The sequence below is a fragment of the Myotis daubentonii genome, chromosome X, assembly GCF_963259705.1.
Source record: "Myotis daubentonii chromosome X, mMyoDau2.1, whole genome shotgun sequence".
Taxonomy (NCBI): Eukaryota; Metazoa; Chordata; class Mammalia; order Chiroptera; family Vespertilionidae; genus Myotis; species Myotis daubentonii.
In genome coordinates this window covers 102141615-102161104 of record NC_081861.1, presented here as the reverse complement: position 1 = coordinate 102161104, position 19490 = coordinate 102141615, and the positions used below count along the sequence as shown (strand labels likewise).

The window sequence follows — 19490 nt, the reverse complement described above, 5'->3', positions numbered from 1 at the left end:
TGTGTGTGTGTGTGTGTGTGTGTGTTTGCTTTTTTTCTGAACCATTTGAGAATAACACACATGCATGGCCTTTACCCATTAATACATCAGGGTTCATTTTGAAAGAATAAGATATTCTCTTACATAACACAGTACAGTTACCAAATTCAGAAATTGTCATAATGATACAATATAGCTTGTATTCCAATTTTACCAGTTGTTCCAATGTTTCCATCCAGAATTCAATCCAGGTCCTTGTATTGAATTTAGTTGTCATGTATCTTTAGTCTCCTTTTACTTTTTATTTTTAAGCTTTCTTTATTTTTGGTTTTTATTTATTTAAATAATTTATTTCAATTACAGTTGACAAATTATTATATTAGTTTCAGGTGTACACCACAGTGATTAAATTGAACAGTTCTTCAGCCTTTCTTTGTCTTTCATGGCATTAATTTATTTCTCACTAAGTTTTATTCTTGGAGTTTTACATATGAAGTAAGTGTGGTAAAGAATCCTTCAATGACTTCTAAAAGATCAAGATCAGGCAATTCTAAGTGGAAGGATTGGTAACTGAACTTCTGATGCCACACAGGTCTGTGCTCTGTCATAGTTCTGAAGAGTACAAGACAGTTATTTTGTTAAAGTTCCTTCAAATTGTATGTCTTGATGTTTCCTCATAATTAGATTCAGTTTATGTACCTCTGGCAGGAATACTACATAACAGATGTGTCTTCTTAGGGCATCTTAATAGGAAGCAAGTAATATTAGATTGGTAATGCCAACTTTAATAATTTGGTTGAAGGAGTGGCCTTCAAGTTCCTACACTATAAAATTACTATTTTCCCCTTGTAATTAAAAACATGAAGAATACATAGAAAATATGTAAATATCCTGTTCTTCATGAAACTTTTTTTGTTTTTATTTATTTTCCTTTATCAAACTTTCACCCACTAGTTTTTTGTTTGTTTGTTTGTTTTTTAATATATTTTATTGATTTTTTACAGAGAGGAAGGGAGAGAGATAGAGAGTTAGAAACATTGATGAGAGAGAAACATCAATCAGCTGCTTCCAAGGTACATGCCCCCAACCGGAATCGAACCTGGGACCCTTCAGTCCACAGGCTGACGCTCTATCCACTGAGCCAAACTGGTTTCAGCCACCCACTAGTTTTTGTATCCATTGATGATTTTTGCCTAAATTGATTATTAGTTTGAAAATTGCATAAAAGGTTATTTTTTATTATTCTTTCTATATTTAATTGTGTATGTTCTACTGTAAAGATAAATTTTATCTTCTCTATTTATTCATTATCAGTATGGATTTATTAATCAAATAGATTATAATCCATTCGGATTTATTTTAATTAACAATAATGCCAGATGTGGTCAGTAGGATTCCCTTCCAGCTGGCTTATATGTATGTCTTTTTTGATGTCTCCATAATTTTTTTAGCACGTTTTTATTTTCTGACACAAGATGTTCAAGGCTCCTCTTGTACTTTCCTTCCCTCAGCACTGGAATCAGCTATTTCTCTAAGAACCCTTAGTTTCTTTTAGGGATGGCATTTAGCAACCTAGATTTGGCACTAGGTGTGCTCATTGATATTAAAGTGTCATTAATTTCTAGTCCTTTTAGTGAATAAAGCTAGGAATATATCTTGTGAATGATAAATTTGTACTAATATGTACCTCCAATTCCAGTACAACCCCCAAAAGTTCTTCTTTACTTTTCCTCATTTCATATTTGTAGCTCCCTTCTTCCACAGTGAGAATCCTGGTTCTCAGCAACTTCAATGTTTTTACATATTATATTACACACAACATATTGTCAGAATAGCTCCACTCATATCACTAAAAAGTAAACCTACTTAGTAGAGTTCAAGATTTGCTTGTACTTTTTTTTTCTTTAGAGTAATGGTATATAATCACAGTAGTGTGTTCATATTCAAATTAGTTTTTTGTTTAATGTGGTTGTTTCTCATTTGAAATAGTCAGGCTCCCCTTTTTTCTGATTGTATTTGATTTAAGTTATTTTCCCATTCTTACTGATTTTATTTGTAAAATTTAAAATTTATTTATTTTAAAATATGTTTTTAAGTATTTTTAGAGAGGGTAAGGGAGAGGAAGAGGGGAAAAGGAGAAGGAGAGGGAGAGAGAGAGAAACATTGATGTGAGAGAAAAACATTGATTGGTTGCCCCCCCACCATAGGCACCCAAACCTGGGCATGTGCCCTAACCAGAAATCGAACTGGTATACCTTATGTGCATTGAGCATCTGCCCCCTGGTGGTCAGTGTGCTCATAGCAACCGGTCATTCAGCCGTTCGTTTGATTTGCATATTACTCTTTTATTTTTATTTTTTTAAAATATATTTTATTGATTTTTTTTACAGAGAGGAGGGAGAAGGATAGAAAGTTAGAAACATCGATGAGAGAGAAACATCGATCAGCTGCCTCCTGAACACCCCCTACTGGGGATGTGCCCGCATCCAAGGTACATGCCCTTGACCGGAATCGAACCTGGTACCCTTGAGTCCGCAGGCTGATGCTCTATCCACTGAGCCAAACCGGTTAGGGCTTACTCTTTTATTATATAGGAGGATACTTTACCAGAAAATAAAAACAAAACAAAAAGAATGGGAGCAGTTTCCTGGCTTCCACTCTGGCCTATGAAATAAAAACTTTGAGAAGAGACAGGGATGCAGTAGGAGCTGGCAAGCTCTCCAGGTGACTGATATAAAAAATTAAGAATACTGATACAGACCGCATGCAATACACCTTGTTTTATCCCTTTACAGCAACCTACACTTTGCACTTTGTGATCAGCTTGTAATTTGGCCAAAAGCTTCAGGAAGGCAGGAACTATGCTGTCTTGTTCAGTGTCGTGTGCCCAGCATCTAGTATAACACCTGGCTTAGAGTGGCACTCAGTGTATATTGACTGACCTACTTTATTTGAACATGAGTCTTATATTCCTGGTTTGTAAATTTAGTATAATAATTATCTTGAGTGGTGACATGAAAGTTTGAGATAACACTACACATAAAGAACCTCTTACCATGTCTGATGCATAGTAAGAGTTTGATCACCAGAAGTGCATTATTAATATTATTTGTGTTGTTTTTAGGAGGAGAAAGATTATATTCTGGATTTACATCAGGAGTGACAGAAAAAAAAGAATATTTCAATTACAAATCGTGCTGAAATAAACAACTGTGCACATATATTCTCTTAATACTAGAAGTATAATTGCTGGATCAAAAGGTAAACGTACCCCTGGTTGGTTTGGCTCAGTAGATAGAGTGTTGGCCCATGGGGACTGAAAGGTCTTGGGTTCAGTTAGGGTCAAGGTTGTGTGCCTCTGTTACAGGTTCGATCCCTGGCCCTGTCGTTTCTTTCTGTCTCTCCCCCTCCCTTCCACTCTCTCTAAAAATCAATGAAAAAATATCCTCAGGTGAGGATTTTTTAAAAAAAGTAAATGCATTTGCATTTTTTTTAGATATTGCCAAATTACCTTTCATAGATGCAGCACTTTGCATTCCCACCAGCAATGTATGAGGATGCCAATTTTCCCACAGCCTTGATAAAAGCTTCTACTGAATTTTGCCAAGTGAGATAATGAATGTCTTTGTATACTTTAAATATTTACCTTAATTTTTATATGTCAAATTTACATGCAGTAAAACTTGCTTTTTTTTGGTGTACAGTTCTGTGAGTTTTGACAAGTGCATAGGAATGTGTAGCCACTCTAACAATTAAGGACAGAACAGTTTCAAATCACAAATATATGTGGCCCTTCTTCCAACCTCTAGCACCTGATAACCACTAACCTGTTCTTTTCCTATGAGTTTGCCTTTTCCAGAACATCATATAAATGGAATCATACTGTATGTCTCATTGTATTTTTCTTATTTTGAATGTCTGTAAACATTTTTAATTTTTAAAATATCTCTCGATTACATCTCTTTTTTTAAAATACATTTTTACTGATTTCAGAGAGAAAGGGAGAGGGAGAGAGAGAGAAACATCAGTAATGAGAGAGAAGCATTGATTGGCTGACCTCCTGCATTCCCCCTACTGGGGATCCAGCCCGCAACCTGGGCATGTGCCCTTGACTGGAATTGAACCCGGGACCCTTCAGTCTGCAGGCTGACACTCTGTCCACTGAGCCAAACCAGCTAGGGCTCTATTCTATCTCTTCACTTCAGAACCAGCTATTTTCTTTTCTATACTCACTTTTTTGACTCTTCAACATAATGACATTATTTTCCTCTGTGTGCCTGAGTTTACCAGCAGAGTGTAAAAGAATAGTCTGATGATGTTCCACATTATCAAAATAAATCTAAATTACAGGCAATTGATTTTATTGTGTTTTTCCTCTTGAATATATTATTATTCCCTATTAAAATCATCCCAGCTTTACAACTCACTATGATAAACATACCCGGGCCAAATAAATGGAAACTTCTTCAGTTATGTAGGGTTTCTATTATGTTTTATTTTTATTTTATTTTTTAAAATATATTTTATTGAATTTTTACAGAGAAGAAGGGAGAGGGATAGAGAGCTAGAAACATCGATGAGAGAGATAGATCAGCTGCCTCCTGCACGCCCCCCAGTAGGGATGTGCCTGCAACCAAGGTACATGCCCTTGACTGGAATCGAACCCGGGACCCTTCAGTCCGCAGGCCAATGATCTATCCACTGAGCCAAACCGGTTCGGCTCTATAATGTTTTAGATAGGGTAATTGGACGTTTAATGAAAGTTATGACACAAATAACTTTAAAAAGACAGAAGTGTTTCCTTACAACCTTAGTTTTGCACCCATCCGCCAAACAAAATAAATTTAAAAAGGCATTTTCTCTGTATAACCTAAAATTTAAGTCCCTGTTGATGCCTCAAGTAATAAGTGTGCTAAAAGAAAATGGAATTTATTTAGGGAAAGAGGATGGGAGATGGGATATCCAAAGGGAAGGACTGCACAGCACCCAGCCAAGGGGTCATCAGGTAGATGATAATACCCAGGAGCTGGGGTTTCTTCCTTATATACTGTCCCTGGTGGGAAACTTGCCTTCAGTGGGTTTGGAGGCTGAGCTGGTGGGCTTGGAATGTGGATGGAATGTAGGTGTGCAATCAGATGCCTCCAGGACAGTTTCTATTCCTTGTATGGTCTGACTCTTGGTGTCCAGCGAGTTTTTCTTGGTCTTTTGTTCTCCTGTGGCAGGAAGCTTACAAATAGCCCTTAAGGACTCTATTGCCCTACAGTCCTAACAATAAGAAGTTTAACTTTTAAAATGTAATGAATTAACAAGAACTTTAAAAATGACTTTGTTTATTTTTTATTTTATTATTATTTTTTTTTACACTAAACAACCTACAGGGCTGTTTTCTCTAAAAATGACTTTGATGTCCGCTCTGTTCAGCACCTCCCTGGGACACAAAAGGTATTCAACAAGCACTTACTTGTTTACTTTTAAAAATCTCCCTCAGTGATATTAAGTATATTTTTGCTTTCAATATATAAAATTGATTTTAGAGAGGAAAGGATAGAAACATAAATGATGAGAATCATTGATCGACAGCCTCCTGAATGCCCCCCACTGGGTATCGAGTCCCCAACCTGGGTGTGTGTCCAGACCTCTTGGTGATAGGTTAACGCTGAGGCAACTTTCCTGCTTTTTAAAATTATTATTTTGATTTGAAATATTTTGGGGGTAGAATGAGGGACTAAGAAAGATCCTATCAATCACATGGCTAGGCCCAATTTTTCTACAATATTACACGAAAGACGTGGACTTCAGACTTCTAAATGAGTCTCCGCGAAAAAGTCCCCATTTTATCAAGCTTAAGCCATCTTGGGCTCTGAAAAGCTGCAAAGCCTCTCAACTGCGCATGCGTGTTCGAAGAGCGCGCGCCCGCGCCCGCGCCCCCCCCCCCCAAGGGCGACTTATTTCCGTAAATGAAAGGGCGAGGCAGCATCCTAGCGGACCAATGAAAAACCTCCAGATTATCCTTTTTCTATTGGCTAACAGACACCAATTAGAAGTGAACCGTCTTTAGCGGGCGTCTCACAGTTGAGCGCCCTGACGTAATGTGAGAGGTCCACTGGTAAGGCTGAGCTAGACCAATGAGGAGGGCCATGGGGCTGGCTTGCTTGTTCTCACGCCCAACCAGCAGATCCAGCCGAGGAAAGTTTCCCTTTATCAGGGAGAGGAGCAAACATGGCAGCGCGTCCGTGGGTTTGGTGTGTCTCTGCAACCATTGCAGTGGCCCTGCTGCTCCTATATGGGGTTCCCTCAGCCTCTGCCCAAAGAAAGAAGGAGGTGAGGATGCTGTTTTCAGCAACACGGGCTTTTCCCAATGAGTGGGGCTTGAGAGGGTCTGTTCTCTCCTTCCTGACTCCTTTCCCCGTCGGTTCTGTCTTAGGTGCCTCCAATTCCGCCCTTTTGGGAGTTGGGGGGTTTGCGAGAGAAGAAACTAACTGCTTGTGTTCTGGGGATGTTGAGCCTGAGAGTGGGTTTAGGTATGTGACACCTTGGCTTCTCTAGGCCTGTGCGTGTACACAGCTACAAGTTTCGATACTTTTTTAAGTATGGGCCCTATCAGGTGGTGGGGGAAGTTCGACTTTAGGTCCAGCGGGTAGAATATCTAGTCTTCTGCTGTCAGAAAATGTAACTCCCGTTATAGACGCCTAAGAGCAATTTATAGCATTTCCACTTCAGATATGTAAGACAAGAAAAAAGAGAAATGTAAGACTTAAACTGAAGAGCGAAACTATGCCAGGTTTATCAAACTGTCCAAATAATTCAAATCAATTCATGGGAGTGAAAGCTATTAAACCATTTTCAGTCATTTAACAAATATCAAGCGTGCCAGGCACTATTCTAGGAGCTTGGTATTCATAAGTGAACAAAACTAAGATCCTTCCTTGTGAAATTTATTGGTTTTAGCGAGTGGAGGAGATAACAATATTCTTTATTCACAATTAAGCAATCCAAACAGGAATTTTAACACTGTTGAAATACTAGAGACTTAGAGCCATATGCTCTTAGAGCTTTACAGTTACTAGCAATAGTTTATGCTCTCCAGTTTTATTTTTTATAGATGAGGAAGACCGAGTGCTAACCTTACACAGTTAAATTGCAGAACAAGACCTAAAATCCTAGGCCAGTCTCATGCTATTTTCTGTACATTTCTGTGCTTCCTCTAATACACAATACCTGTGCATGTGCTTTTAAAATCCCATTTATAAACATCTCAGATGCTTGTCAACTTGAGCTGAGTTTAAAAAGATCCCATCTTTTGTTTCTGAATATTTGAACTATTCCCTAAGCGGGGGGCCGGGGGGGGGGCAGCGGGAGACAAGCTGGCAATTTAAAATGGTTGCTTATTAGCTTGGCAAAAAGTAAAATAAAAAATATACATTTTTTAAAGGTATGGTGAAGTGAGCAGGCTCATATACTGGAACTAGAAATTGATGTGGTTTTTTAGAAGGGATCCAAGCCATTTTTACATGTAAAACAAGATGTAGAGAGCAATACGTACTTTTATATTCTGGATGCCTTTTATGTTAAAAAAAATGCTATATATAAATGCATATATATATAATGAAACTTTTGTAAGAATACACATCAATCTGTTAACAGTGGTTGTTGTGGGACAGTTGGGATTGTTCATTAGGGAAACACTTTCACTTTTTACCTTATGTACCTGTATTGTCTGAATTTATATGACCACTTTAAAAATATATATATTTTTATTGATCTCAGAGAGGAAGGGAGAGGGAGAGAGATAGAAACATAATGATGAAAGAGAATCATTGATTGGCTGCCTTCTGCATGCCCCCCACTGCGGATCGAGCCCACAACACAGGCATGTGCCCTTGACTGGAATCGAACCTGGGACCTTTCAGTCCACAGGCCCACCCTCTATCCACTGAGCAAAACCACTTATTTTTTTAAATCTGCAAATGAAGATTTTAAAAAGCTATTTAGCCCTGACTGGTTTGGCTCAGTGGATAGAGCATTGGCCTGTGGACTGAAGGGTCCCAGGTTCAGTCCGGTCAAGGGCATGTACCTGGGTTGCGGGCACATCCCCAGTGAGGGATGTGCAGGAGGCGGCTGATCGATGTTTCTCTCTCATCGATGTTTCTAATTCTCTATCCCTATCCCTTCCTCTCTGTAAAAAAATCAATAAAATATTTTTAACAAAAAGCTATTAAAAAAAATAAAAGCTAGTTAGGATATTTATTCATTTAATCTCTCATTGAACTAGAAGCAGAAGGGCCTAGTAGGAGATAAATTATTTTTAAAAGGAATAAGCAGCCCTGACCGGTTTGGCTCAGTGGATAGAGCGTCAGCCTACGGACTCAAGGGTCCCAAGTTCGATTCCGGTCAAGGGCATGTACCTTGGTTGCGGGCACATGCCCAGTGGGGAGTGTGCAGGAGGCGGCTGATAGATGTTTCTCTCTCATCGATGTTTCTAGCTCTCTCTCTCCCTCTCTCCTTTTCTCTCTGTAGAAAATCAATAAAATATATATATATATATTTTTAAAAGGAATAGCAATGAGTTATATACTTCAAAATGGTTAACATAGTGGATTTTATGTTATGTAAATGTTATCTCAAATTTTTTAAAAAAGGAATCAGATTTTAACTCCCTTTTCATCATGCCCACTGTTCACACCTTATCGATCACTCTCACAAATCTTGACTGGTCATCTTTAAACCCATCCTTCATAGTGTTGCCAGAGATGCAAATGAAAATCTGAAAACCTTTTCACCTTTTTTGCAAAGTATAAAAGGTTTTCTGTAGCCTGTACCTGGTCTGCTTTTTCCAGTCTCATCTCAGTCCCAGCTTCTCCTGTGCTAGTCATATTGAATTTCCTGACTGCCTTGATCGTCTGTACTCTGTGTCTATACTTGCTGGAATTCTGCTGGAGAATCTCCCTTCTCACTCACCCCACCCCCTTTCCTGAGGTTTCCTACTCTTCAAGTCTTAGCTCAAACATTACTTTTTTCCTTAACTAAGTTTTTCCTGGTTCTTCCACATGAATTGAGATCATTTCAGCACATTGTATTATAATTGTTTATATACCAGTCTTGCCCATTAGACCAGTGGTTCTCAACCTTCTGTCCCTTTAAATTCAGTTCCTCATGTTGTGACCCAACCATAAAATTATTTTCGTTGCTACTTCATAACTGTAATGTTGCTACTGTTATGAATTGTAATTAAATATCTGATATGCAGGATGGTCTTAGGCGACCCCTGTGAAAGGGTCATTTGACTGCCAAAGGGGTTGCGACCCACAGATTGAGAACCGCTGTATTAGACTGTGAGCATCTTGAATACACACACTTTTAAATTAATATTCTTTCCCTAGCAGTGTCTTTCAGAAAGGTCCTCAGTAAACATCCAATTAATTCATTAACTGTGTGCATAGAATCACAAATCTGTTCTTTCACTTGCAGGTTTGTTTAGGTTTCAAATTCTAAAATTGGATTTTCTCATCAGTAAACAAGGGATTAATATCGGCTGGTAAATGTATTTTAGTTTTTACCCCTTTACTCTCTAATTGAGGATGTTTTAGGCTTTTAAAAAAGATTATGGTGATACTAGTTAGAGACAGTTTAAAAATATAGATGTTCTATAGTGGAACACTTAGGTTTTTTTTGTCCATATTTGAAAATTTTATTTTAAAAAATCCCAGGTCTATCTACCAGAGTATATTTGGCTTTTAATAGAGGGTAATGTATGATCTTATAATCAAAGTATTATTTTTTATTTTATTTTTATTTTGAGAGTAAATTTATTCTTATTTTTTATATGTTTTTATTGATGTGGGAGAGAGAGAGAAAAAAACATCGATCTGCTGACTCCTACACTACTCCTGTTGGGGATCGAGCCTGAAACCCTGGCATGTGCCCCTACTGGCAATCGAACCTGCGACCTCTCAGTGCATGGGACAACTCTAAACCAACTGAACCACACCGGCCAGGGTGAGAGTACATTTATTAAAGCTGGGGACAGTGAAATAAGGAAGGGCTTAGGATAGAAGAATTGACAGAAGAGAGACTAGGTGGGCTGCTTTGGTTCTCTGGAAATATTATAGGAAAGAAATGAGTCAAGATGGGGCTGGTTTGGCTCGCTGGAAAGTCAGAGAAAAGGGGCCTTGGAGACAGGTTCAGGGGGTTAGCCTGGGATGAGCTGCTGCTGCCCATTGTTTCCCTAGTAGAAAGTCTCGTGGGCACCCTTAGAGTTTGGGAGATGCACACCTGAGAGGGAAGAAAGGTGTGGGCATGGCTCCTGGGAGGGAGAGCTTGCCCAATTTATCTTTTTTTTTTTTTTTTTAGGAAAATACCTTTATTATTTTTGAAATGTTCCAATATTCAATGTAAAAACCATGATAGTGGCTTTTTCACTTCACAAATTATAGAAAATTAGTTTCCCCATTCCTTACAGAAACCTCCGCATCCCCACCAATAAGACAGGGCTCCATTATGGCTGAAGCAGGGCAGGGAGGAAGGGCAGAGAATACGGCAAGTAGAACCAAGGCTTTCTGGGCAGCCAGGGGCTTTTCCTGCCCAGTTTGAGTCCCAAAGACCTGTGACACCTCTGAGGCAAGCTCAGTCCAGCATATCTGTGACACACTGAGGCAGGCCTCTGCCTTGAAGGCTGACAGTGGCAGAGGGCCTACGGCGTGGCACTTGTGGCTGGCAGACCACAATCAAGGCAGTTCCATGAGAGTGAGATAGGAGGCAGGCCTGCAGCTATAATTAGCAGTTAGTAATTTTTAGAAAAAGACACTTGAGTTGCTCACTGTTAGGTTTGTATTTTTTTAATCAGAAGTCTGACTCCTGCCTTTCTCATCCATGGTCGGGCACGGGTTACAGCTGCAGCAGAATGCTGTTTGTTGATTTGAAAAAAAATGAAAATGTTTTGTACTTACAAAGGTGGATGGAATTCAAAAACCGATCCCCACCGATTTTTATGAGAAACATGACTATTCCTCTCGAGCGTCTCAAGTCAAAACAAGGCAACCGCCTAGTGATTTATCGTCCCCACTACACATTTTCCGCCTCCCAGAAGGCATTAGAAAAAGGGCCAATGTCCGCCAGGAGCGGTTGTAAACATACCACTGACAGTTTGGACACTTTGTTTTTAAATGCAGCAGGACTTTTTCCTTTAGCCCTGATGGAAAAGCCAACTCCCTAGGGCTGTTTAGGCAGGAGCAGACAGGAGGGCTCCGCAAAACCTATGAGTGAGGGCCCAGTGGTCCCCCTTGGCCGGAGTGTGGCTGGAGCATCATCAAAGGCAATCGATACATTTATGGCATATGAAAATTGTCTTGTGGTCCCCAACTGGCCCCCAGGCTCAACCTGGCTGGATGCGGGGCATGGGAGGTACAAAACAAGGCACATGGTGGAGGTGGTCCCCACTCCTGGCCCAGAAAGATTATCTCTTCGCACGATTCCAAAAGTGTTGGAAAGTGGAGGAGTTGATGACACTCACTATGAGCAACAGCAGCAGGTACAGGAATATCATGACCGTAAACCAATGGCTGGAAAACCAGGACAGCTGGCTTGAAGCCCTCTTGGCCTGCTTCTGTGAGTACACCAGCAGGTACTTCACTCGCAGGAGCTGGTTGTTGGTGACCACAAAGTACTTTGGAGGGATGTCTCCCCCTTCACTGTGCTTGTTTCTCACTCTCCTGTGATCTATCTCCTTGGAGTCGTTCTTCTTGGTTTGGCACTTGACATCTGGATGGTCTATGACCTCACACACAGCCACGCAGCTGAGGATGGGGCCAAGGAGGCTACGCTGCCACCCATAGCCATGGGGGCTATAAATGAGGGCCAGGCTGAAGTCACTGGTGAGGTAGGTCCCTTCCCAGAACAAGGATGTCTTGTTCAGGTGGCAGTGCAGGCCATTGTGGATGATGGAATGGAAGTTTTCTAGGCGGCTCCCATGGAAGGCGTAGATTAGGTCTCGTTCTCCTTTGGTCTCATAAAATTTGGCATTCGCTGGGTCCGAGTGCTCGATTTCAAATAGGAAGTCCGGCACAGGGACAGGAGTGTGAGGGGCACCAGTCAGCTTTTGGATCTTTTCAAACTCTGACTTCCCGCACTGTGGACTGTCAGGACCTTTGAGGATAAAATCCAGCTCAGCAGGTCCCAGGCCCCTTTGTCTTTATCTTCAGAGGACTGGAGAAGCTCTTTCAGGTTGGCTAACTTGCTGGCATCTGCAAGCAGGGCCTCAAAGCCCTTGCAGTCATGGCGGGCATAGGACGCGGGAAAAGGCTGCAGCGCGGAGTCCCGCCTGTAGCTCTGCAGGGCCGAAGTGAATAGACTGCACCCGCAGATCCGCCGCCAGCGTGTCTCTGGCCGCCGCCTCCCTGACGGCCTCCCAGCCTGCGGGCTGCATCCTGGGTGGCGGCGCGTGGCCTGAGGGGAGACACAGCGGTTGAGGAGCGAAGGCTGTGCCTGGGGCCAGAGGGGACTGGGGTTGCCAGGCCTGGGGTGGAGTTGGGCGGGATGGCAGAGGTGAGAACATGCTAACGTGTGTCCCCTATGAGGGTCCTGGGGGTCCTGGCCGGGGCGCTCGCTGCTGGGGGGAGACGGGCCGGTAGAGGAGAGGGGCCGGTCAGGGCTGTAGATAATGGGGCCTTGTGTGTGTGTATGTGGGGGTGGGGGGGGTCTATGACATGGGATGAACCCACAACGGCGGGGACGTGCTGACCCGTGTCCTCCGCAGGGGTGTGGGGCTGGGGGCACACCCAGGGGGTACCGCGGGCAGAGACCCCATCTCGCGTGGCGCGAGGCAGCGGCGCCGCCGGTGCCTTCCTGTCCCGCCTCCGGCCAGGCCGCACCGAAGCCCCGAGCTCGCCTGGCTGCCCTGGGCGCCTGCGTTCCACCAGCGGTACAGCCCGCTCACCGAGCCCTGCCCGCGGGCGGGGCTTGGCGCCCCGCGCATTCGGCCTACCGCCCCTCCCGGCGCCGGGCGCTCCCCCAGCTGCTCCCCAATTTGTCTTTTTAAAAAGACGCCTCCCGTCCTGGCCAGCGTGGCTTTGTGGCATCAGCCCTTGAAGGAGGGGTCGATGGAGGTCCAGTGCCCCGCCCCTGTGAGGGGCGAGGTTGGGAATCATTCAATAGATATCTCTCTCTCACATTGAAGTTTCCCCCTCCCTGTTCCTCTCTCTCCTTCCCTTCCACTCTTTCTAAAAATCAATGGAAAAAAATACCCTCGGGTGAGGATTAACATCAACAAAAAGAAGGCTCCCCTAAATGAATATAATTAAAAATCACTCAAGTTTCTCATGGTTGTGTGTTGTTAAATGTAATGCTACCCTACTTACCTGATTATTTACACCTGTAGCAATGTTTTCACTGGAATGTTGACTTATTCTCTATTATTTATTCAATGCCTTCTACATGTTAGGCACTATGGTTTACGTGCATTATCTATAAACCTCACAATAACACTACAGGGTATTAACCCCTTTAAATTTATTTTTATTTTATTTATTAGTATGAACCCCTTTTGAAAGATGAGGGAACTGATGCTAAGCAAAAGGAAGGTTTGGGGCTTGTTCAAAGAAGCACAACTCTAGAGAATGAGCTGGGATTCCACCCCTGGTCTGCTTCCAAAGCCTATGCTCTCTGCTAGGCATGAAGGTTTGTTTTGCAGTGACTTGTTTTATTTTTATGGTGAATTATTCCCTCCATGTGGTAGAAGGCAAGTTGCTTATCCTCGCATCTGGTGGTGTTTTAGGGGAGCAACATAATAACAATGAAAAAGTATGGTATTTGATAAAATTGTCCATGTTTCTTGATCTACTTCTGGGAATCTGTAATAAAGAAATAACATGAAATATGGAAAAGAGTTGAATGCACAAAGCATACGGAAGCATAATAAAAATGGTCATAGTAATGGTAGGATATCAGATAGTTCCCCTCCCTTTTCTCAGTTCTCCAAAAAATTTTGTAAAATTTAAAAAGCAGCCGAAACCGGTTTGGCTCAGTGGATAGAGCGTCAGCCTGCGGACTGAAAGGTCCCAGGTTCGATTCCGGTCAAGGGCATGTACCTGGGTTGCGGGCACATCCCCAGTGGGACATGTGCGGGAGGCAGCTGATTGATGTTTCTCTCTCATCGATGTTTCTAACTCTCTATCTCTCTCCCTTTCTCTCTGTAAAAAATCAATAAAATATATTTTAAATAAAATAAAATAAAAATAAAAAGCATGTGTGTTAATGCAACCAAAGTAATCTTAACAAGTTTCTGTCTCATTTTCCTTATCAGTAGAATGGGAAAATGCCTATTTCTTTGAATATTGTGAAAATTAAATGAGATGAAGGCTATAAAGTGCCAAATGAAATACCGGGCATGTAGAAGACATTAGATGAATATTAGAGAATAAAATAAGAATGTGTTCCTCTGCTGTAGTAAAATGTTTCCTCAATTGATCTTTTTGTAGTGTTTTTATGAGGATTGTTCAGAAAATGAAATTACCTGCATATTTTGACAAGGCAGGCTTTATTGGAAAAACTTATACTTTCTCTGGCATCGCCTTGAGAACTGACATGTGAACGTGTCACGTGCAAAACTGCAATTCTTTAGCAAATACCTTATTACTAAGAACCAAAGGCTCAGTAAGTGTTGCAAAACAAGTTGAGACACTCCCCAATAATAAAACATCAATGAGGGGACAGTGGTATATTTTAGCCCTGTCCAGGAAGTAGGTGAACTGAGAATGGAGAGATAGCATTTAAGGATTAAATCTGCACTCTGCTTATCGTCTCCTTCAGTCATTACCTGCCAGTTATGTTTCCAGGTCTGTTCAGTCTCATAATATAAGGATCGAGTTGGAAAGTTATTGCTTAACCAGGAAATTTATTTTACTAGTGTCTAAAGACTAGTGGATGATTAGGAAAGCTAAAAATATGAAGAATTTTTAAATATACCCTGATGGTCTAAAACACAAGTATGTACAATCAAATCAGTTTGGGGGAAAAGGGTCATACATTTCAGAGGAATTCAGACTGGTGGTGCTTAGCTTTATTACATCTGAAATTCAGAAGAAATCTTAATAGCAGGATCATATTTTAGCTTTAAATGATAATAGATTCCTATATGCTGTTTTTTTCTGAGTGATATTTAGTGACAGAAGGGGAATTTGTAGTTGTTAAGGCTTAATCTACTAATTTAGTTAAAATTGAGATAAATATTATGCAAGCAGGTAAAATAAAATTAAACATCTCACTGCCCTTTCTTGGCTCTCTTAATCTCTGTAGTCCTAAAAATTTTCTCATACTTGATTATTACTAACAGGATTAGATATATTAATTGACTTCATGTTAGTGGGATTGTTGTGAGGCCATAGTAATTTAAATATTTCAAGAGAGCCCTGGCCGGTTTTCTCAGTGGTTAGAACCTTGGCCTTCAGACTGAAAAAGGGTCGTGGGTTCGATTCCCATCAAGGGCACATACCTTAGTTGCAGTTCGACCGCTGGCCCTGGTCGGAGCACGGGTGGGAGGCAGCCAATCCATGTGTCTCTCACATCAATGTCTCCTTCTCTCTCTCTCTTCCCCCCTCCTCCCTTCCAGGTTCTCTAAAAATCAATGGGGGGAAAATATCCTCCAGTGAGGATTAAAAAAAATGTGTCAAGAGAAGAGAAAGACTAAGTTACTTAAACTTTGTTGGTATTATGTTTTAATTATGAATGTTACTGTTCTTTTTGTTTTATTTGAATGGTTGAAAATGTACTCCAAGTAATGTACTCCAAAAAGGGGGGAAAATTGATTGTGAAAGTCTTTGCTAAAAAATTTAATGTTTTCCTTTCTCAAGGTTACTTGAGCTTGTGTATTTCCCTAAATTTCTCTTTAACACTCATTATACTTCACATTATTTGTCCAAAGTCTGTGTTTTTTTAAAAATATATTTTATTGATTTTTTACAGAGAGGAAGGGAGAAGGATAGAGAGTTAGAAACATCGATGAGAGAGAAACATCGATCAGCTGCCTCCTGCACACGCCCCACTGGGTATGTGCCCGCAACTAAGGTACATGCCCTTGACCAGAATCGAACCTGGGAACTTTCAGTCCGCAGGTCGACACTTTATCCACTGAGCCAAACCAGCCAGGGCAAAAGTCTCTGTTTTTTACTAAACTCTGGGATCCATAATGATATGGATTCCAAGGCCCAGCAAAATTCCTGGAATAGAGTATTTGGTTGATGAAGATTTAGGGAATAAATAAAGATATGAATAAATGAATGATTAGCTAATATATTATTGAGAAATTATAATTCATAGGAACTTCAAGTGCTGAGTGGAAAGAGAGACACCTATAAAGGGAATATAGAGTTCTGTTGCTGGTGGTGGATGCCACTGTCACAATAGGCAAAAACTGAGTGTGCTATGCATGTAAGTCACAGAAAAATTTGTTTGCTTCAGACCCTCAGCTCATTCATCAATAAAAACAAAAACAAAAATGAGACCTAAAAACGAAGTTGAGTTTAGCTAGAGAAGACCTGGTAGATGTTGGGGATAATTAGTACAGAAAGAACTTTCCAAAGAACACCAAATATAAAAGGATGGAAGCCACTAAAGAGAGGACCTAAGAGGAAGTTTGTTGATATTAAGAAAAATGGGGAAATGGTCAAGAAAAGGGCATAAAGTCACGTTGGGATCAGATCACATGAAGTCCCCACTCTACCACCTCTTCCAACATAGAATTGTAAGTTTCATGAAGAAAAGAGCCAGGCCTATCTTGTTTGCTACTGTATTCCCATAGCCTAGCATAGTCCCTGGCAAATTTCAAGAGCTCCATACACATCTGTCAAGTGAGGTAAATTGATTTTTTTGTTGTTGTTAATTCTCACCCGAGGATATTTTTCTATTGATTTTTAGAGTGGAAGGGAGGGGAGAAGGAGAGAGAGAGATCTCTCTATGAGAGAGACACATTGATTGGTTGCCTCCCACAGGAGCCTACAACCAAGGTACGTGCCCTTTGACCGGAACCTCACTTGGGATGGGCCGACATTTATCTGCTGAACCAAACCAGCTAGGGCGATAAATTGATTTTTTTAATATTATTTAAACCAAACAACAAAGCAACAATTTTCAGATTGAAATAATTAATTGATATAGGTGTATTTAGAGGCATAAACGTATCTGCCCACAAAGACTGATACTGACATTCATTTCTTGCTTTCTCTTAATCTACTTCTTCCACTTGTAAATATGCTTTTTACGTTGCTATAATAACTCTTACATGGAATTAGTCTTATCTTTGGTAATATAAATATGTTAAAAATCTGATACATAAATATTCCTAGAGGCTATTTAAAGTATCCCTAGATATATTTTCTTTATAAATTATTTAGTAAATGCTTTATTTTCAATCTCATCCAATTTTGAGATAAAAATTTTTCTCCTGAATAATCCCCCTCTACATCACAAAGCTGTTAGTGTCATTTGATATTCCCTTTCATAAAACCAACATATGTCCTCCCTCTTACTATTAAATTTGTTCATTTTGTGTATAAATGTTTCATGTATATATTTGAGACAATATATAGCATTATACTTATTTTCACAATGTTCTTATTTAAGGTTGTAGAAACATTTATACTATTATATAATTATTATTAATAGCCTATAGTAATTGCCAGCGTTTAAATGAATAGAAAAAATATAAGCTCTTAACCTGTAAAAAAATTTAATGTTGTCCCATAGTAAGCCTATATTTTGATTTGAATAAATATATTCAATGCAAATTAAAACCTGGATGGATATATTTCCTTAAATGTTTTTAAAACTATTAGTGGAAGGAGTATTTGCAATAGGAGTTGTTTCCAAATCAATTCCTTTTTTTTGAATTACTAAGTAGTGCACTTGGTAAACCTCTTACCTTTCTGTACCATAGTCCTTGGAAAATGTGTTTCTTACTAATAACTTTTAAGTATTACATAGTAAAAGAAGGAACTGAAGGACATGGGTAACATTTTAGTCCTTTACTTTCGAAGGTTGTGATTTTGGAAGATAAAGGAATATGTGGAGAGTATATAATGGGACTTAGTGGAGAGGCTATAGGAAACAATTTTTCTTTTTTAATTAAATTTATTGGGGTAACATTGATTAATATCATATAATTTCCAGGTGTACAAGACTATATGATCCAGTAATTCCTCTTCTGGGTATTTACCTGAAAAAAAAAATTATTTCTGAGCCATAGCTTTTTATCAACAATGGCCTCTTGATGATGGGTAAGAGGCATCATAAGGAAGAAGATTCTTCAGTACTAGAGACTTATTCCTATCAAGAAAGCTTTCAACATAAATGTGAAGACAAGAAATGTTCCTTTATAAAACCATATACTAGAGAAGACAAAAGAGAACTAGTGAAAGAAGTGTCTAGGAAATATATAGGTGTTATATTTGAGTTATTTAGACTATATCACATTCTTCAACTGTTCCAGGAATATCAGGTAGTGATTTATCATTAAAAATTATATATTTTTTGCCCTAACCTGTTTGGCTCAGTGGATAGAGCATCTGCCTGCGGACTGAAGGGTCCCAGGTTCGATTCCGGCCAAGGGCATGTACCTTGGTTGTGGGCACATCCCCAGTAGGAGGTGTGCAGGAGGCAGCTGATGGATGTTTCTCTCTCATCGATGTTTCTAACTCTCTATCCCTCTTCCTTACTCTCTGTAAAAAATCAATAAAGTATATATATATATTTTTTAAAAAAAATTGTATATTTTTTCCTGTTTATTATTTGAATTGCTTAATATTTATTTAATTTCTCAGTGTTGCACATAGAAATTTATGTAACATGTGGTTCCTATTCATAAGAATTAAAATGTAGAGCAGTAGTTCTCAAACTTCAGTGCATATAAAGATTTGGGGTACATGTTAAAATTATGTATTATTGGAATCTACTCTAGACCCAATGAATCAAATTTATTGGAGGATGAAATCCAGAAGTCTGTACTTTTAACAGCCTACACTTTGCGAAACATGGGTGTAGAAAGTATATTATCCATTATGCTAAGGGCTTATTCTGAGAAGTTTTGGGTTACTCGATCATCAAATCTTTCTTTTTTAATGTGTTCTGAGCAGTACTGAAGAAAAGATTTTTTTGAATACATAAAACAATTAAAAACACTTAAATCATACTGTGAAAGTTCTTTTCATTTTAGAACAGTTCTCAATAAGGGAGGGAAAATTTTGCTCCCCAAGGATTATGTGGCAGTGTCTGGAGATATTTTTTGGTGGTTGTAGCTGGGGTACGGGTGCTGCTGGCATCTAGTGGGTAGAATTTAGGGATGCTGCTCAACATCCTTCAATGTGCAGCACAGCTCCCCACAACAAATAATTATCTGGCCTAAGATATTAGTAGTGCTATTGTTGAGAAAACCTGGTTTAGAATGATCATGGACTGTTTGAATCCTAGCTCTGTGTCTTACTATAACTTTGGGCAATTTGGGCAAGTTACTTAACCTCTGTATTCTG

The 19490-nt window shown here is 39.9% G+C and overlaps 1 protein-coding gene, 1 long non-coding RNA gene and 1 pseudogene across 2 annotated transcripts in view; 2 read left to right on the top strand and 1 right to left on the bottom strand.

The window, feature by feature from the left end:
• Window positions 1-6144: 6144 nt before the first annotated feature.
• The window catches only part of MAGT1 (magnesium transporter 1), a 46061-nt gene continuing 32715 nt past the window's right edge, over window positions 6145-19490 (top strand). The window contains exon 1 of the mRNA XM_059679922.1: window positions 6145-6300. Within this exon, the coding sequence (XP_059535905.1) occupies window positions 6199-6300 (102 nt within the window). The 5' untranslated portion in view covers window positions 6145-6198. The remainder of the gene's footprint in view (window positions 6301-19490) is intronic.
• Window positions 8473-18672, top strand: LOC132223827 (uncharacterized). The gene is made up of 3 exons (XR_009450529.1): window positions 8473-9975; window positions 13505-13650; window positions 18136-18672. It is a non-coding gene; the product is annotated as an uncharacterized LOC132223827 (long non-coding RNA).
• On the bottom strand, window positions 10885-12897 carry LOC132223826 (protein mono-ADP-ribosyltransferase PARP16-like; annotated as a pseudogene).